General features: G+C 41.7%; 1 protein-coding gene across 1 annotated transcript in view; it reads left to right on the forward strand.

Moving 5' to 3' along the window:
- Window positions 1-21244, forward strand: part of LOC122803579 (proteasome maturation protein) — a 234670-nt gene that overhangs the window by 143602 nt on the left and 69824 nt on the right. Inside the window, exon 5 of the mRNA XM_044073265.1 lies at window positions 12780-12873. Coding sequence (XP_043929200.1) covers window positions 12780-12873 — 94 coding nt within the window. The remainder of the gene's footprint in view (window positions 1-12779; window positions 12874-21244) is intronic.

The raw sequence follows: 21244 nt of genomic DNA on the forward strand, positions 1-21244 counted from the left end.
CTTATGGTCTCCAAAATTAGATTAGGGTTAGATACAAAAAGCTAATTTATCCTAAAAGCCTTGGTGGATTGAGTCTTCCTGATTTTAAATTATATTACGACATAGTAAATTCTAGACACTAATTCAGATATCAGAATACAATCCTAAATTGACTTTATGGACTCCTGCTTGGGTTAAAATATGGTAACAACTCTGTATACAAGTCTGTTTGCAACCCAAAATCTGTACCTTTTATTAAAAAAAGAAAATTTCAAAAATCTTTAACTACATAATTTCCTAACACGTAGGCTAAAGGCATTTCAATGTCTAATAGATTTGATTGATTTAAAAAAATAATTTGTTATTGCAACCACTTCATTTAAATCCTAGCTTAAAGCTTAATAATAGAATTCTAAACCTTTCTATCTTTTTCTCAAAGATAAGTCTGTCATGGACTTTGAAACCTTTCAAATGGCGACTTAAGAAAAACCTTAAATATTCCCAAAAGCTATACTGTCATATTGAGACAAATAAGATAATTAACTTCAGTATTTCTAAATGAATCTAATATTAATGATTATAATATAACTATGCAGTCAACTCTGGAAATCTTCATCTCAACGAAAATTCTGTCAAATTCATATTAAACTTCTAAATTTTTACCTTTAAAAAAACCCCTCTATACACAGCTCATGATAATTAATAATGCTTATCTGACTCCAGTCTTAATAAATTTTACCCCAGTTTATCACCAGAGTGTTCCTTTTGTAAATTCCAAAGAGCTGATTTATTACACATTTTATGGAGTTGTAAATCTTCATATAAATTATGGTGTTCCCTAAAAGGTAAACTAGAATAAAATGGGTTATAAGAAATCTACATTATCTTGGTAATTTTGCATTATTGCATGTCCCCCTGAATAGATTAACACAACAAGGCGTTCATATTTTAATCTCACTGTTTTCACTGATTAAGCTATTCATTACGCAAAATTGATAGATGGAAAATTACATGGGATGGTTTTAAACAATTACTGCTATTAAGTATATTTTAACACACAAAGTATTCATAACCAGCCCCTCTAAACACATTCCTGTTATATCAGTTACTGGAATAAACTGATTGTATCCTCATAACATAAATCCCTAATATAAATTCTTATAATCTAATTGTTTTAATGCATCAACACTTCTAAATACTAATCCAGAGTTATAATCCAATGTTTTTTCTTATTTCTTACTTTTTATAATATTTATTGGATTTCTCATAAAACTGATACTCCTTTTTAGTCTTATTCCTTGTTTTTGTCTTTTCTCAAATATGTCTTAATCTCATCTTTTTGGGCTTCTGGCATTTTACTGTATATATAGCATTTTTTGTATGTAGTTCATATTTTGTGCATATGTTGTTGTCGCTACTTCACACTGTATTTGTATTCTTACAGTATCCCAATCTGTTAGGCAGTTGCCTTTGTTATTGTTAAAAATTGGTAATACAAAATAAAGATTTTTGAAAAAAGAAAAACATTTGGAGCTGTTTTAGCCAAGATTAAGTGATGTATTCAATGTATATAAAGTATTTTCTATATATTACCCAGAAAAGAAGGTTGTGCGTTAGGCCTGGCAAGCCAGTATGTAAAAATCTACTACCAATCATTAGCGGACCGGAGTTCCGCTGTGGCGACCCCTAACCGGGAAAAGCTGAAAGACACAAACAAACAAACCCAGAAAAGCCCTCCAGCACAGATAGGTTAATGAACCTCTTTTATTCTGACACACTTGGGAGCCTTTGGGCAAAACTAGTCTCTGCTGCTTGAAGTGCTCCTTGCTCGAATACAACTGGTATTTCATCAGTCTGTACTGCAGGTCTTTGTTTTTTTTTTTACTGTGCTGTTGCTGTCTGTGCACAAGAAGGGAATGTATTCCTTGTTTTGCACGTGCTTGTGTGTGTATGCATATTTGTATGTGCATATGTAAGAGAGAGAGATACGCACACACAAATATAGATTTAGTGCAGTATGTCGAACAATCACAAATATAGATGTAGTGCAGTATGTCGAACAAGCACAATGTTGACATGCAGAGCAGTGATGTAAAAATATAGAACGTCACGTAGTGTGCATGCTTCATGAATTACTCTGGAACAAGCTAAGCCAATAGCAGTCATTTTTTTTATAGGGGGTACCCCACACACACCTGCTAATTTTATATATTAGCTCCAAGACTGCACAAACCCCATGGAAAGGGAGTTATCCCCCTACACAGGAATTGTCAGTCCCATGTACATTTCGACCAGACACCAACATTGTGTTTGTTTGTACTGCACTACACCCACTTATAAACATATACATGATTAAACATATTCATACATATGTGTTTGTGCATGTATGTATTCAACATGTACTTATACATATATATATATATATGTATGTATGTATGTGTGTGTGTGTGTGTATATATATATATATATATATATATATATATATATATATATATATATAAATTTTATATATAAAATGTATGTGCCTCTGCACCACTGGATCGCTGCCATCTAGCACTTTTACATATAATGGGTGGTCCTGGCATGAGCTTCAGTTCTTTCTAGGCCTAAGAACAGAGCCTGATAATTCACAAAGTGTTTCTACCCAGCAGTATATTGTCTGCAGATAGGTTTTGTCTTTTAGGCTGATATTTTCATTCTCTGCCGTATTACACCATGGGGGTTGTTTGGTGGCTTTTTAATTATTTTCTTCCTGTTAAGCTTCAGTGAACCATTTTAGTAGGCAAAAATTGTGTAGGAGGCAGATTCCCAAAAGATATCCACATTTTTTATACCTCCCTGCACCAACTGTTAGCTGCCACCAACTCCTGTCCTCGTTCAGCAGCTCTATTAGACTGACCTTTAGCCTCCCACAGGCTCATCCTGATCCACATCTAAGGCTGAGAAGGAAATCAAGGATGCTGTTGCAGCGTGGTACTGCTGCTAGGTAGAGTGCTCTAACTCTGGCAACTCACAGCTCCCTTGGTGGGGCTCCACAGTTACTGCCTTGTGGGAGGTGTATGCTTTTGTGACTCTGAACCTTCATCCACAAGGCCTAGGACTACTCTTCAGTAGACATTTTTTTTAATCAGTTTTTGATTGCAGGCATTGATGAAGGGGTTGACTCTCCTGCCATTGCAACGAAGACCCAGAATTTAGGAATGGAAGCAGTTAATGCAGCAAAGGAGAGTGTGACCCTTTAACACTATTCCTTTTTCCAAGTGCAGATTACAGGAAGCCTGTTTAACATCACATTCCTCCTTGGATAGTTCTGCCTATGGTATGTATCACTTTTTGTCCCACTGCCGAGGGACACTGTTTGAAGACTTCACTACCTGCATTCATTTGGTCTATTCATTCCACTAGAGCAGGAGATGGGCATCCCTGTGTTAGACAAGATCCCAAATCTCCCATTTGTTCCTACCCAGGAAGTCCTGTCAGCCCATCCACTCACCTAGTGGCAACAGTCGGATAATGAGAATGTAGTCAGTTGATCAAATTGACCTACCCCTAGACTGCCTGTAGACTATCTATAGCTGCCTGGTTGGGGGAGGGGGTGTGCATGCTCCTGTACACACCGCCTGTTCACAACTTAGGTGGAAAATCACGGCCTGAAGCAGTATGGGCCACCATGGCTACTGCAACCTGACATTACCCTCACTCACTACTAAGTGTCACTAATGCCACAAGAGTAACAGCCTCCCTTCCCAGAGGATGAGCAAGCTGGCTTCAGCTGATCAAGTTCATCTTCACCAGCCCAGTCCCTCTGATACCTGTGCTGCTAATTAAACAGTACTTGCTTGGGCTGTAACTGGGACATCATCCTTTTACCCCATAGGGCCATGGTCCTTTGGTGGGTATCTTAAATTTGCTTCTAAAGCTGAATGGGAGAACTCAGATGCAGTAGTTCCTGTTCCAAATTAACTTGACCCATGTTGTCCAGCCCCTCTCCAGGAGTGTTGAGTTTGGACAGACTTGCAAACCAGATGTCATTTACTCTCCAGCAGTTCTACAAAAGTTTTTAGTCCCTCAAAGTTTAGCCATCCATTCAGCTGATAACTAGTTCAGAGCAGTTGACAGACTAGATAAGTGTATATGTGTTTCTGCCTCTTTGCCCATGTAGACGGTGAACTACATTACACAGCCACTGTTTTTTCAAGAGGGCAAGGCTTATGAAAGGCACCTTGTGTTGGGAAGGGGTTACTGAATGGACCATGGAAGGAAAAGTTAGTCTCTGACCAGTACCTCCACAAATGTGAGCTGTGGGGCAGAAAGTATTGCTAGATTAGATTAGAGTTGTCTTTGTATGTATTTTGGGAAGGATGGTTGAGGAGAAGGGAAGTCCTGAATGAGGAGGTCTGAGCTAGCATCAGAGGAGCTGCATCCAACTGATACAGACAGTTGGGTAGTGTATGACCAGAATAATGCCAAAGAAGCAAAAAAGCAAGGTGTTCAAAATGTTTGTGAGACCAGTACTACTGTATTGTCAGAAACCTGGGCAGTAAAAGCAAAGCAGTTGAGGAAGCTAGAGGTGATGGAAATGATGTGCCTGAGATGGGTAGTAGGATGTTCATTGTGGGACAGACGAAGATATATGAACAACTGAGCAGAAGCCAAAGTAGATGTTCTTCATGTTTCATTGTTGCAGTCGTCATATTTGGGTTATCTGCTTGCAGTAGCCCTCAGTCAGCCTGATTATCAAAGTCTTGGGTCCTGCGTCGGTTGCTGTCTCATCTTCCATGACGTCAGGTCATCAGGGGTATAAAGCATGCAGCCGACACCATTACATCAGTCTTTCTTGCCGTGCAGTGCCTGAAGCAGAAGCAGTTCGCAAGTGCCGGTCGGCCAACTCTGGAAATTTTCGTTTTCGAGTTTCAGAACCGAAGTCTTCAACTAAGTTAAGTACCCCGTTGGGGAACCTTTTTCTTGCTCTAAACTGATGTCAGTAAAAGTTAACAATTGTATTTCTTGTGGAAAGCAAATACCTCATAAAGATTTTCATTCATACTGCATTTCTTGCTTAGGCCCAGACCACTATGTACCTCGCTGTCGGTTTTGTGCCTTATTCAAACCGCAAACTATTCGTCGTCTGTTTATTTACGCTTCTGAATATTTTGGTACTCGGATCAATTATCCAGAATTGGCTTCAGTAAACAATCTCACTGCCGACATTCTGAAAAAATGCAAAGATAAAGACAGAGACAGACCGCATAGGTCCAAAGCTGCCAACGACGCTTCTCCTAAGCTAGTCGCCAGTTCGCCAGTACTCATTGAGGCGCTTTTGAAGCCCGTGATACTTGCTACTTCAGATTCGCAGGCCTCTACTAAGACCCATTTGGAGTCGGTATGCCGCGAGATGCTTCTTCAACTGTGGAACCTGCGGATGTCTCTACCTTGGATGGGTCCGGAGCCGCTGTGCAGGCACTGGCTTCTGAGGGTGTTTTCAGGCCTACTGACTTGCATATTAAACCAACGCCATCTTCTTCAAGGCCTAAAACCCAATCCATGCCTTGAAAACCAACGCCCAGACTGCATGGTCAGGCCCCAATGCCTAAAAAACAAGTGATAAGAATGGCTGAAGACCTTATTACTCTAAACAGGGGAAGCCACCCTTCCCCCTCTGAGACCTAGGACTGATTTTCCTTCTGATTAGGACTCTGAAATTTCTGTTTCCTCTGATGACCAGGATTTACCCTTATGTACTTATGAGGATTCTGATAAAGAGGACTCCTTTCCCTCTGCTTCCCCTGCAGAGGATTTCTGTTTTGGTGAAACCTTGCATACTCTTAGGGAGCATTTTGGCTGGGAAAGCCAGGATTATTCTGATTCCAGAAAGAGGCTTTCACCCCAACACAGACCTTTAGCTATCCCTCCTGTACTGGACATTGTTGATGATGCCTTCTCGGAATCTAGCCTGGCCCCTGACTCTTTACCTCCTGCTCCCAGAAAACCTGATAGGTATTACAGGGTTCCTGACTCTCACAAGTTTCTCTTTAAAAATCCTACTGCGGATCTTGAGACCATTTCACAGGGACCCAAGGGCATTAAGGCTACTACTGCCAAAAATCCTACCCCCTCTGATAGAGATTCCAGGGAGCTGGATGGATGGGGTAAAAAGGTATATACTTCTGCAACCTTGGCCATTAGGGCCTTAAACTGCCAGTTTCATATGTTAAAGTATCAGCAGCATATTATTGGATTGCTTAAACAGAAAATGATGTTGATTCCTGACTGTGCTGAAAATAAAGATTTACAAGATTTAATGCATTCTGCTGAACAAGTTGGAAAACATACTTTGCAATGTGGTTTTGATTCATTAGAGGCATCTTGCAGGGATGCTGTCATTGGGTCTGTACTTGGAAGGCATGCTTGGCTTGAGGAACAATCCTTGCCAGATCATGTTAAAGCTAAATTGCTGGATGCTCCCTTAAACCAAGTCCACCTGTTTGGCAACAAAGCAGAAGTAGTACTTAAAAAGATGAAGGAAAAAGCTAAATCTATGCAAACTGTTAAAGATTTCCTGCAAGTACAGCCTCCCAAATTTAGTAGGCATTGGCCCACTAAGAATTGGTCCTTTCCTGCCTCTTCCAGGCATTCTCAGTCCAAATCCAGAACCAGCGGAACACCCAGGCTTCAGTCCCAAGGTACTCACAGGACTAAGCAGTGGGGGGCTCCCACTTCCAAAGCAGGGAGTAGTAAGACTCCCCCTATGGTAAACTGTCTCAGTGACTTAACTTTAAATCTTCCAAGCCCTGCACAACTGACTGTTCCTTTAGGGGGAAAGATTGCCCTGCAGGCAAAAAATTGGGAACTCATTACCCAGGACAAATGGGTTTTAAATATAGTTTCCCAAGGATACAGATTCCACTTCCACTCCTTACCAACCCCAAACGGTTGGCCAGATCTACTCCCAAATCAGTGGGCAGAGGCTCAAAAGCAAGTTCTCTCTCTTTTAAGCATCAGGACTATTCAACCTGTCCCAGAAGAAGAATGGGGACAAGGTTTCTACTCAAGACTTGTCCTGGTACCCAGAAAGGACAATTCCTGGTGTCCTATCCTGGACCTGTCTATCCTAAACACATTTTTGGTGATCCCAAAATTCAAGATGCTAACTCCTCATCAGCTGCTTCCTATGCTAGGCAAAGATGCCTGGTTGGCAACACTGGATTTAAAGGAAGCCTACCTGCACATCCCAATAAGGGAATCTTGCAGAAGTTACCTATGCTTCAAAGCAGGCTACATGCACCATCAGTTCTCGGCACTGCCCTTTGGCTTATCTAATGCCCCCAGGGTATTCACAAAGTGCCTAGCTCCAGTCATTGCATTTTGCAGGTAAAGAAATATTCAAATATACCCCTACCTGGACGATTGTCTAATTCAGGCAGAAAGCCAGGACATACTATTAAATCATCTGGCGTTTGTAAAGAAATTGCTAACTTCTCTGGGGTACACCATAAACGAAAATAAATCACATCTTGTACCCTGCCAACAAGTTGTATTCCTGGGAGCAAGCTTGAATACAGCTTCCCAGATAGCCTACCTCACACCAGTGAAACAAGTTCATTTGACAGCGTACTTCAAACTACTGGCCACAAAGACCCAGCTATCAGCAAGGAAAATACTGCAAGCCCTGGGGTTCATGGCCGCCTGCTTTCTATTAATTCCATATACAAGACTGCATATGAGGAAACTACAATGGTATCTAAAAAGCGTATGGTGTCAACATTCTCAGGATCTAGAATCAATGATTCCTGTCATACCTTGTCTACAGATGGAGTTCCTTTGGTGGGCAGAGGCCTGCCACCAAAACAAGGGACTGCCATTCAGTCTACCCCCTGCCACCCAAACCCTAACAACAGATGCATCAGACTATGCATGGGGGGCTCACTTGGCAGGAAAGTGCATTCAGGGCAAATGCACCTGCATATCAATCAAAAATAAATGTTAGCTGTACAGAATGCTCTGACAGCCTTCAAGGCCCACATTCTTCCAGGACAATTGTTGGTAAAGACGGACAACACCACTGTTATGTGGTACATAAACAAGCAGGGGGGGGGAACTCGCTCATACCCTCTCTGCAGACTAGCCATGGCTCTGTGGAACACAGCCTTGAGCTACCAAGTGCACCTACAGGCTCAATCCCTGCCAGGAAAACTAAGTACACTGGCAGGCGAACTAAGCAGAAATCTCATGGACCCACATGAGTGGAAACTGGAACCAAAGATATTCAACATGCTGAGAAACAAATGGGGGAGCCCAGAGAGAGACCTGTTTGCCTCCCCCCAGAACTACCAGTTGGACAAATTCTGCACAAGGACTCCCCACAAACATGCTTGGAAAGTGGATGCCCTGTCCTTTACCTGGAAAAACCTATCAGTTTACGCCTTTCTCCCTCTGCCGCTACTCTCTAAGGTACTACTAAAGATCAAACAGGACAAACCAAGGACAATACTGATTGCACCAAACTGGCCACGCCAACAGTGGTACCCACTCTTGCACAGTGTGTCACTGCTGGCACCATGGCACCTGCCTCAGACCCCTGCCCTGTTGTCCCAGCAGGAGGGCCAGATTCTGCACCCACAGCTTCAAATCCTGAACCTGGCAGCCTGGCTAATTACCTGATCTCTCCTTTACCATCTCTCAGTAAACAAGTGATGGATGTCATTCTGGAGGCAAGGAGGCCTAGTACTAGAAAATCCCATGCTGAAAAATGGAGAAGATTCTGTTCCTGGAACCAAACTCAGGGCATGGGCACAGCAGCGCCCCTCTGATTCTTCAATACTTAACTGAGATGCTTCAAAAGGGCCTTTACTTTTCCTCCATCAAAATTCATGCCTCAGCAATTTCAGCTCATTAAAATACAGAAACACCCCTCTTCTCTCATCCACTGCTGAAGCAGTTCCTCAGAGGGGCCAAAAACCTAAGACCACCCAGGAGAGCCCCTACTCCAGCCTGGGACCTTAACTTTATATTGGGAAACCTCACTCTACCTCCTTTTGAGCCGGCTGCAAATGCAGAGTTGAAATTACTTTCCTGGAAAACAGCCTTCCTTTTAGCCATCACTTCAGCAAGAAGGGTGTCTGAATTACAGGTCCTCATGGCAGTGCAGCCTTTCATCATCTTTCATGCGGACAGGGTGTCCCTCAGGACCATTCCTTCCTTCATGCCCAAGGTGGTATCCAGTGTGGCCCTTAATCAGTCCATTCATTTGCCAACCTTCTTTTCTAATCCACAGAACAAAGGAGAACGAATACTGCACTCCTTGGACGTGCACAGACAACTTAGATTTTACTTGGACAGGACTAAACCTCTCAGGAAATCTGAACAGCTGCTGGTTGCATTTGCTGCAGAGGTGGAGGGGAAGGCCATTTCAAAGCAAACCATTTCTAAGTGGATAGGCCATTGCATTCATTTCTGCTATAAGCACCATGGAAAACCTACCCCACAGGGGATAAGACCACATTCAACCAGGGCTGCATCTACCTCTACAGCCTCTATCAGAGGTGTCCCTACCAGGGACATCCTAGAAACTGCTACCTGGAGTTCTGTACATACCTTCACCAAGCATTACCACTTGCCAATTTTTTCTAAATCCAGAGCTGGCTTTGCTACTGCAGTCTTGCAGGGCCTTATAGCTGATCTTAATGCTATCTAATTTCCTCCTCCCATCCTTAGCTTTGGGAATCTACCCAAATGTGATGACTGCAACAGTGAAACACGAAGAACATAGTACAGTTGTGTACACTTACCATAAATGTGGATGTTCGAGTGTATTCACTGTTGCAGTCCTGGTTACCCTCTCTTCAGCCCCCTGACTTCTATTGGCTATATCGATTCTTGTTTACTATGCTTAAAGCTTTTTGGTGCATTTGTTTTTTTGTTGGAGGTGTAACCTTGTATGTAATTGCTTCCCATTATGCGGGCACCTGACATCTGGGGCAAGAAAAACTGATGTAATGGCATCTGCTGCATGCTTTATACCCCTGACGACCTGACGTCATGGTAGATGAGACAGCAACCGAAGCAGGACCCAAGACTTTGATAATCAGGCCAAATGAGGGCTACTGCAAGCAGATAACCCAAATGTGATGACTGCAACAGTGAATACACTCGAACATCTACATTCATGGTAAGTGTACACAACTGTATTATCCAGTTGCAGAAAAGGTCAGAGAGAACAGATTACAGAGGTTCAAGCAGCATGTGCAGAAAAGGTCAGAGAGAACAGATTATAGTGGTTCAAGCAACATGTGCAGAAAACAGAAGACAGCCTGGTGAACAAGGTTTGGGACAGACGGAAAGAAGGTAGGAGGTAATGAAGGCATCCAGCAAAGAGGTGGATGGACTGTGTGAGAAGACTTGCAACAGTCTGGCATGAGTTTTGAAGAAGGTAGGCATTGAATACAGAGAGATGGTGACACAACAGCCCGACCCTATGTAGAAAATGGTGGTGGTGGGGGGGTTGATGATGATACTTATCTGGATCCCTGGAAGCATGCCAGACTGATGATGCTAGGACAGGCATGTAACTCAGAACTGCAGCAGTAAAGCCCTGAAGATGATGTTGGCTAGTGCCCCTATTCTATTACTGATGTCTGAGTGGGAGGGAGTCTGCCAAAGCCATAAAGAGGAGAACGGTAAAGTTCTGGAAATCTGCAGAGCCACGTGGCTTCCTGCAGGCAAGAATCCTTACTGTTCTTGCACTAATAGGTTCATAGATTAGTACTAGGCTAACTGCCCTTGTGAGCCATTTTAAGCCTAGCCAATTATCCCCTGTGAGATTCAAACCCTGTACCTTGTGTTTGTAAGGCAAACACCTTAACCATTAGGCAACCCTCCCAAGCCAGTTATGTATGCTGTCATGATGTTTATGTTTCTGTAAAATCACAACTTTATACAAGTTCTAAAACCCTAGAAATAAATAAATATTTTTTTAGTTCTTGTTCATACGGTAATATAATATGTTTTTGTCTTTCAGTTTGTATGTGTGTGAGTGCATGTGTGCATTCCTTTTTGCAGAATTCTGTTTTGAGATTTTGCAATTATTACTAAAACAGTGGGCTGATAGTATTTTAAGAAACATGTTTGCTGAAATAAGCTATTCTGTACTGTTTTTGACACTTTTTGCCTCTGTTGCCTGCTATCCACGTGTTCCTGTCTCTGTCCATTAGCTCATTCCCTACCAGGTGAGACATAACCGAAAGGGGTCATAACCCAGGCAGCCATCAAGGATTCCCCACAACTGCACACACGCTCATCAAGGCACAGGGGGGTGCAGTGGGCTGTCTGCAGAAGTGGTATTCTCATTTCCACAAGGGGAGTTTCCACCAAGCATTCATGACCCCCCCCCCCCCCGGCACAAGCATTAGTAACTGTGGTCTCCACCAGGGAGATTGCACTGCCATTTGTGCTCCCAACTGCATGTAAACCCTGACACCCCCCCTTCAAGAGAGGCGGGTGGGACACCCCCTTCACTCCTCTCCCTCCCCTGCCTATTCTGTATAGTTGATGCAACTGCTTTGGTCTAAGTGAAGGTATCCAGTGTAATTTACTGACATAGGGTGAGGATATAGGAATGTTGGTAGTTAATTATTTGTTTCTGATTACTGGGTAAAGTCCATCTTCAGCAGAAGCCTGGAGAGAAAAGCTCCACATTACATATATTTGTGAAGGCTGTTGGCATGAGCTAACAGTAAAAATATAGTATACAACATGATTTAAGGGTAACCATTTGAAATGTCGTGACTCGCTCTAGAGAGTCCCAGAATGCTGAGACTGAATGGCAGAAATATTAGACTTGTATATACAAACCCCAAGATGCCATTTCTCAGAATATTACCTCTTCTTTGAATATGGCACTTCTCTTCTCCAGGTGTTTTTTTTTTCCGGCTTTTTGGCACTCACCATTTCTAATGCCAACATTTTAATAGTCAATTTAATGGGTGATCGCCATGTTGCCATGTTAAGTACGCTATGTAGTATTTACAGCATGTTAAGATCACAGTCTCCTAAAATATATTCAGCATTATTTTACTGTGTCTGTGTGTAGTTACTTAGAAATTTTGGTACACAGATAGTAGATGAGGTATATGTATGTTTTATCCAGTTATTCACCTGGGATCTGTAAACAGGGCATAAAGTTTGGGGATTTTACGATATTTATTTGGTTTGGCTGCATAAGGAGGGGCCTCAATTGGTAGAAGGGCAGCACTGTTTTTTGATGGGTATTATTTTTTGGGGATTTTAAATTCTAGACAAGGTGATATTAAAATAGGAAGAGGGCTTACTAACAGGGTGTCAACAGGTGTAGGAACATTTGGTTGTTTGGGTATGTTTTTCAGTGTGACATTAAACTGTAGATGAAATAAGACGTTTTTGGTATCTTTTCATGTCTGTTAATGTCTGGTATCTGTTGTATATGTTTATCTGTGTCACAGGTGTCCTCTACCAAGTTGCCATTTAGATTGTTGATACGTTAATGGTGAGCATGGGAAGCTTATGAGACTACAACACAGCACACAGTGCTTTCCTAGCTCATTATCCTGTCAGTGCAGTGACAAAGACTGGCACTCTATAATGTGGCATAGTTTGGCCTTATAGTAGTATCTGGCCGGCCTTTGCACCTACAAGTATTTTTTTAAAGAAAAATGGAATTTGAAGGTACACTGTGTTACTAGAGTTGGCTGCTGTTCCAAGCATATGCATGCAGTATGTGGGGGAGGGTTTGTTCTGTTGTATATTAATTGTCTTTTCTCTTATAGATTCAGCGCCTGCCATTCCTTCAGAGTTCACATATTGCACTTGACACTCTAAGAGGGGCAGATGATTCTATTGGATTTGAGGATATTCTAAATGGTAGGTACTTTTCCACTAACAGCTTTTTGAGACTTGCCAGCAATCACAAAAGTTTATGCAAGTTCTAAAATTATAGAAGCTGTATAGTAAAAATATTTGGACATAGAATAATTTTTATTTACATCAAGAATTACAGTAGCAGCTGTACTGAACATAGTGCTGTAGAACTGTCTTTTGCAGTGAAAACTTTGAAAGAGTTCTCATTGTTGCCCAGTTAAAGCATCTTGCTCACACGTTACATTTTATGAATTACACATTGAGTACTCCTGACTTACTGTAATGCTCCTGTTGGATACAAAAAAGTGAAATTTATTTCATTTGGTACAGAGTACTGCAGTATGCTAACCGATAGGCTCACATGGCCTGTGCTGTGTTACTTCAACCGATATATTCAACCCTTGTATATGACTTGCTCATTTTAACAAACTTCAACACAATGCTTAAATCCAAGCTAGCATCCTGTTATATAACAAGATATTTGAGTTTGCACCATATAGAACCCACCTCTGCAAGTTCTTAGCATAACTGGTAGAGCTTATCTACCACCCAGTATACTCAGAACTAGTTGCTGCATTCTCTCTCTCTTTCTCTCTCTGTTGGCTTTTCCCATTTATGGGTCGCCACAGCGGATCACCTTGTCTGCTCATGATTGGCAGTGGAGTTTTTATGGTGTCGAGTTGCCAGCCCGGCACCTAACCTTCCACAGAAGGCACACACATGCAGACACTCACGCCTAGGGCCAATTTTAGCGTGTCCAATCCACTTGCAGCATGTCTTTGGGGATGTGGGAGGAAACCGGAGCACCCGGAGGAAAAACACATGACCACAGGGAGGACATGCAGACTCCGCACAGAAAACACCCCAGCCGAAGATCGAACCGGAGAGCCTTTTGCTGTGAGGCGACAACGCTAACCGCTGCACCACCGCGACCGTCCCACTGCACCACCGGCATTTATTGTATTTATTTTACACTTGTTGACCGGGATAGTCCGTCTGGGTGTGAGCCCATTTTTCAGCAGAGGCCTGTGGAGAAAAGCTCCAATAAAACAAGAACAACATTGACAGGTACAGTGTTGGTTTTACATAGAATTTAACAGAAATATCTAGAGCCAATAAAGTACAATATACAATAGACACTTTTGTGAAAAGGAGAAAGTTATTGCAATATAGTAAAGTCGTGTGTGTGTGTGTGTATAATATATATATATATATATATATATATATATATATTTTTTTTTTTTTTTTTTTGAGGACAGGGGTCCACCTTTAGTTGCTCATTTGAGTATACTTTTAATACGTGTACATATGTATACCCTTACAAAAGAAAATAAATTACCTAATTATAGTCTTATTGTAGGTAGCTGATAGGTGATGTTAAGTGGGAGTGGGGTATACATGGAGACTATAAAAGTGTTACAGTGAAAAATGACCAGTACTAGAAAATATTCTACTGCCTTGCGTCCCCCCAAGGGATCTCTGCTTAGTGAAAAATGCATGTTAATCAGAAGTGAAAGTAACAACTCAACAGTGTCTCCAAGCTCTGGAATGCCTTCCTTCCATATATAAAAATGACTGGAAAACTTGCAGGCTTGAAAATATATTTCAGACAGCACCTTACTCAGTCACCATCACGCTCTTGCTCTTCACCAGGTTGAGTTTCTCATCTCGTACTCACATTTCTTATTCCTCATCTTTCATCTTCTCTCCTTAGCTGTGTTAAAGTAATCCTTTCTACATTTCTTTAGCATATTTTCCTCTCATCTAGCTTTTCTGCATTTTGAGACTAATCTATAGTGCTGTCCTACCTATAATGTTAGACCTATGTCTTGTAACACAAAACCCGTATCTCTGCTACCATGTCCTACGTCTTAGTACACCTACCAATCCTGTTACCAATCTCTTCATCAGTACTCAGAAATATATCCTAACTTCACAGGATACAGTAACTCACAAATGTATCCTAACTTCACAGGATACAGTAACTCAAGGTGCAAGACTCACTGTTAAGATTTTGGCTTAATAAATTACATCTAGACTTTAATTTCTAGTGAAATAAACATTATAATCTTATGTATATAGTTAATGCTGTTTTTCCTGTTGCTTCCATTTTTGCCGTTATTCTGCAGTTATGTTATGCAACCACTGTATCTCTGTAACTGAAACTTGTAAATGTACAACATAAATGCATCTGTGTGTTCACTTCTGATAGAAACTTTCTCTCCGGGCCTACTCTGAAAATGGGCTTTGCCCAGTCAGACTATCCTGGTCAACAAAGACACATAAATAAGTGATGCTCTACTTTAAGTAACTTCATCAGCTGGCATCATTCTGATTGGCCACTTTGATGTTGGTTTTGCAATCTGTAAAGCTGTAGGAGGATATGTGTTAATTTTCCAACTTTTAGCAGATAATTTTGATTGTTGTAAATCTCATTTGTTGGAAGATAAACAAAGCTACTGTAAGTAAATGAAGACTTTTCCTTCCTCCTCTGCTATTTCTCCATCATCCATGTACAAGTCTATAGCAGCCTTGCATATGTCTGTGTATCTGGATCCAGAAGTTGTGATTAATGGCTTTAAGATTTTGGCTAGGATTTATAATGTTTATGATTAATTCAGCTGCTAGTTCAGATCACATTCTTCTTAGGGGACAATCCATGTAAATCGCATTCTGTTTTCCTGTTACCCAGTTGAATTTTTCCAGTAATGTCTCCTCTCCTTTTGGACCTGTGTAGGACTTGCATCTTCAGAGGTGCTAATTCATATGGCATGAGATTCCTATTTAAATGTCACATTGTGCATCGCTATTTCCCTCTAATCAGTGTAAATACCACATTGAATATCTCCTGAAGAGGCCACTGACGTAGTGGGACTAACCAGGTCGGCAGAGGATAGATAGCTAACCTTATTTAATGGATATACTTATTCATGTAGACAAATAGCACCTAAAGATTGCCATATATGCTAGATGTGAAACATTTTGTTTGTCGCCTGCTACATCTAGGGACTATTTTATTAGAACTAATCAATTAAAAAAATGTACAGCTGTACATGAAGTGGAGGGGACAAGCCACCAGTACCCCTTGCTAGATTAAACATCATCTGAGATTGCGCAACCTTTAGAGAAATTTGCTGCGTCAGCAAAATGGTTTGTCGATTTATAGTTAAAATCTCTATAGTTTCCAGGGCCCAGAGCTGTTTAACCAGCTGTTAGCTGAAAGAACAAAACTGAGCAAACTGTCTCTTCCATGTGATCCTCCTGTTCCCCTATAGTACCTATTAGAAACTTATTAACTAATTGATTATTTTAACTGTATTGTCATTACTTTACAGTAACAGTGGACAATGCTGTCATATTATAGGGAACCTTACAAATTGATGTCATCTATTCGCACATTGCATTTCATGTCTTTTCTTGGGTAGCTTTCTGGGAGGTTCGTATTACCTGCTGTGCTGTCTACCAATTTTTGTGGCGCAAATTCATTGTATTTTCTGTAAATTACATGTACAAGTGGTTGGTTTACTAATGACACAGTGAATGATGTACAAGTTTCTGCTGATCAATCAGTTTTCAGCATACCGTGTTTTTCTTGTACTAAATTAAAAATTGTATAAGTTGACTTCTGGCATGGTAGCAGGTGTTCTTGCATTAAGAAACTAAAATAGTGGCTAAGGCTGAGCTATTCCAGAATAAGCTGGTTTCTAATAATAACTAATAACAATGGTATCAATGTATTCTTTATCCAATTATCTCGTGTGTAAAATTGTAATCACATTGTATATGTTTAAGTAGTAAGATCAGGAGGATTGTTGTTTTCACTGCTTAGACAACCTATAATGTATTGCATACCTGCAACAAGTACTACTTGGCTAATATTTTAATAAACTGATTGTTCTGGAGTTGTGTTCTTTACATGTTATCACTGTTACGACAACTGATAATGTATGTTAATGAAATGTATTGCTGCTATGACATTGTTCAGAGTGGTTGTACTACTATAAAATCTTTGCTCATTGCTCCAAGTACTGCTGTCACAAATAATTTGTAAACTGGATGTACACAGGACCTTTCATATGTGTGTCCATTGCTATTTTGTAAAACTAATTAATTATTAAAAATTTTGCCTGTTCAGCCCTGTCTGTGCCTTAAAAGGGTTTTTGTTGGACCAGTTTACCTGGTCCCACTGGCCTAATGGATCAGACATCAGCCTCTGGAACCAGGGATTGTGGGTACATGACCTGTCATATTTGTGTCCATTGCTATTTTGTAAAACTAATTGTTAAAAATGTTGCCTGTTCAGTCCTGGCTATGCCTTAAAAGGGTTTTGGTTGGACAAGTTCACCTGGTCCCACTGGCCTAATGGATCAGACATCAGCCTCTGGAACCAGGGATTGTGGGTATAAGTTCCCACTTAAGTTGTTGATTCTTTAATTGAGTATAATGATCTCTCTGGCATGTACCTGACCAGACATATGCAACAGTTGAAATGGCCACAAAGGTTCCTTACCAGGAGAATCGAGGGTATAAACACACTGTCCTGTATTGATAGCCTTAAAGCTCAGTCTGTGTACTCTACCTCCTATAGGTTGCTGAAAGGTGGTCTGTGTGTGGCATACAAGGTACCCTTGGATCCAGCTCTGATGGACCCTTTGCACATCCATAAAGTGAACAGCATCAAAACCAGTAGATCCAAGGATTTAAATTTTGCATGTGACATAAATGAGACATGTTGACGAGACAGATGTGTCTCAAGGGGTGTCCTTCCGTATCACTGTTGCAGTAGATTTCACCTAAGGGATCTCTTGCCAAGGATAGCCCAACATATGGCCAGTTTACCAAACCTTTTGGTTCTTATAGGCACCGGAGGTCTCACATATGCTCCCCACATAAGAAGTAGGGCATAAAAGTGACGTGGCATAACTCAGCACTTCTTTGCCACCAGTCCTAATATTATCAAATGTCTTGTCTAAATGCCCTTCTTCTGTGCTGGTCACCAAGCTTTTTTCAAATAGGTGCCCCATTGTTTTTTTTTTTTTTTCCAGAAAGGGAAAATGGCAGTGTGAAAGGTAGATTTCCCATAAAAACCATCACAACCAGAGTCTTTTTTGCATGTGTGCTACCCATGACCATACACATTGTTCTGTCTGCCAACCGTTTGTGCCTAAGACCCTTTGTAGTCAGCTCTCCTCCTTGTTCATATTTATTGAGAATCCATGACTTAAGCTGGTGACTCAAGGTGCTATGTCAGAATCCTCCCTTCCCAAGGGCTGGCTGCCTGCCAAGAAGAAGGCCAGAAAGGTTAGGCTTGGTCTGGATGCTGTTCAGCCTCCCCTTGACGTCTCACCAAAGGCTAGTGAAAGCCCTGAAGACCCATCCGGTGCTTGCTTCTGATTCCTTTGCCATGATCCTGTTGGAAGCTGGCATGGCTCCAGATTCTCACACGTTCTCCAAGGCTTTTCCAGTGTTTTCATTTGACACTGATGGAGAACCTTGACTGATAATATCCAAGGGAGATTCCTTTCCTCAGATTTTTAGTAAGGGAGGAAGTACCTACCACTGTTCTTGAGTACCATCAAGGGTCTGACCCTCCAAGAGTTTTTCAGACAGACACCATGCAGAAAAACAAGCAGAAAACTAAGCATATCACCTCTGTTGTTAAACCCTAAATGAAATCTTGCCTTTCAGGTTGGGGATCTTTGTTTAATACTTTAATGGTCTTGAAGCCTCCTCAAGGGGTGTCTGTACCCCTGTCTTCATATTCTGTTAAGAGGCCTGGGGAGTTGGATTTCTTGGATGAGGATTTGGATGCTGGAGAAAAATCCCCTGGCTTTTTCTTCTCATCTGGATTACTGTTCAGAGTAAGAAGATTCTTTGAGTCCAGACTCCCTTTGGAAAAGTTTCTCTTTGGGAATACTATTGCACGCATGATAGTGGTACTGTTCCCAGGTTTCTGAAATTCAAAAGAGATACTGTGAGCTCCTGCAAATGGAGTCTCTAAAATCATACTTTCTCTCTCTCTCTGTCCTGTTCTGGCTGCCTTTTGGACACCTTTTCTGCAGTCTCTGTAGCTTCTGACTCCCAGCCTCCTGCACCAAAGAAATCTGATAGGTTCTACAAGGTGCTTAAGGACTGTAAGCTTCTTGTATAAGTGCCCTGTAAGCTTCTTGTATAAGTGCTCTTCTGCTATTCCTTAAGTGGTATCTTTGACAAACCCTCTAAGTTATTGTCATCTACTAAGCTCCTTCCTCCCAGTATTGATAATCAGGCCATAGAAAGGTTGGGCAAGAACGTTATACTGCCTGCACCCTGATTTTAGGGTAATTACCAAACTCGTATGACCAGTTATGTTTTGGCCCTCCCTTTTTCAGGTATCTGAAGTGGTCTCTGACTTTCCTAATTCTGATTGGAAGACGTCTGCCTTTTCCCTGCTGGGGTCCACTTCTCAGGTTGCCAGTCACTCAGTAAAATGCAGTTATGATGCAGCTGATATCTCTTCCAGGGCTGCTGCTTTTGGTTCAGTAAAGCGGCATTATGCTTGACTACATCTTCAGGCTTTACCTGATGGTATTAAGGCCAAGCTTTTGGTTGCACTTCTGAATAACAAAAGCCTTTTTGGGACAGCTGCTGCTGATTTAAGTCCCTCCAGGAAAAGGGTAAAGCCTTGTAGAAACTTAAACATAGCTGGTCTCCCTTATTCCCAAATTCAGTGGTGCAGCAGTTAGCAGTGTCGCCTCACAGCAAGAGGTTCTCTTGTTCGATTCTCGGCTAGGGTGCCTTTTGTGTAGTCTGCATGTCCTTCCTGCGTTCACTTGGGTTTCCTCTGGGTGCTTCAGTTTCCTCCCACATTCCAAAGACATGCATCTGGAGCATTTCTCCCCAGGCCTCTGCTGAAAATGGGCTCTATCCCACTCGGACTTTCCCGGTAAACAAATGTTAGATAGAAGGATAACCTGTTTTATTTATTTATTTGTCTGCCTTTGTTCATAGACAGATTTGCCCCCTTGTAAGGGTAAGAAGGGTTCTAGGTATGTTCCTCCTGCTTAAGTCTACTCAGACTCGTCCTTCCCAGAAACCTTTTCAGGACAAACCCAGCTCTGTTTGATATTTGGCCATCCTTTCCCCTTGGCCAGGTCTCCTTGTCTCTTTTCTTTCTTTCTCTTCCAAATTGGCATTGGATCACATCAGATTAGTTGGGTCTCTTGATTATTGGTCAGGGGTATTCCTCAATCTCCTCGAGAATAGCTTCATCATTTTCCAGAGGTTCTACAGTCCCTTTTGGATGAGGGCAATATTCACCCACTCAGCTGGGGAAGAGATTGTACAGAGCGTTTTTGGTTCTTGGGAAGGAGAGTACATGGAGACCAGTTCTGAATCTTTCTCTGCTCAATACCTTTCTCAAGACTCCGCCTTTTTGGATGTTGTCCTTCAGACAGTTCTTCCCCAGGACTTTATGGCTTATCTAGATCTCAAGGATGCATACCTTCACATCCCGATTCACCCTCTGTTCAGGAAATTTTTTTTACATTTCATTTTTTCCTTGCCTTTTCAGTTCTCTGCTTTGCCCTGTGGCCTTTATACTGCCCCAAGGGTATTCACCAAATGCTTTGCTCTTGTAATTGTTTTTTGCAGGCTTCATGGTATACACATTTTTCCCTACTTAGACGATCATCTCATTCAGGGTCCTTCCTCCAGCATCTTTTGCAGGATCTCCCGTTTACTGTTTGTCTTTTTTCACAGTCTGGGATTAGCCATAAACCTCCAGAAGTCAGTCCTGACCTTCCCAGGACTACGTTTTCCTTGGATGTAGGTTTTAGACTTTTACCATACTGGCACCTCTCTGGCCCCAAGGTTCTCTTTTTGACAACATAGTCTCTTCTTCCTCTGTCGCAACCAGGGAACTTTTTCAGGGTTCTGCGATTTATGGTCTCCACTGTTCTCATGCTCCCTCTCACAAGGCTCCTTATGAGGAAATTTCAAATGGTACCTGAAACCAGTGTGGCTCCACCATTGCCAGCCAGAGAGTTTGCTGTAGCTTTTCTTCCCTGTCTTGAGATCAAGCTTCAGTGGTGGATTCATCAGCTAACTCTCACTCAATCCGGGGATTCCCTTGCAGGCTGCAGTTCCCTCTCAACAGCTGTTTAATGGACACCTCAAACATGGAGTGGTTAGCTTCTTGTGGCACCCTAAGCAGACTCTGGCCTCCTCATCAGAGGTTAGGTAATGTTAACATAAAAATGTAAGGGCTCTGCAAGCTTTTCATTCCCAGACCTCTCAAAGTCTTTATAAGTAATACCACAGTGATGTGGTGTGTCAACAAGCAGGGGGACACAAGGTCTTTTCTTCTTTGTAGACTAACTCTTCAGGTCTGGGA

This window comes from Protopterus annectens, chromosome 5.part1, assembly GCF_019279795.1.
Source record: "Protopterus annectens isolate FY-2018-M chromosome 5.part1, PAN1.0, whole genome shotgun sequence".
NCBI classification, from domain to species: Eukaryota; Metazoa; Chordata; order Ceratodontiformes; family Protopteridae; genus Protopterus; species Protopterus annectens.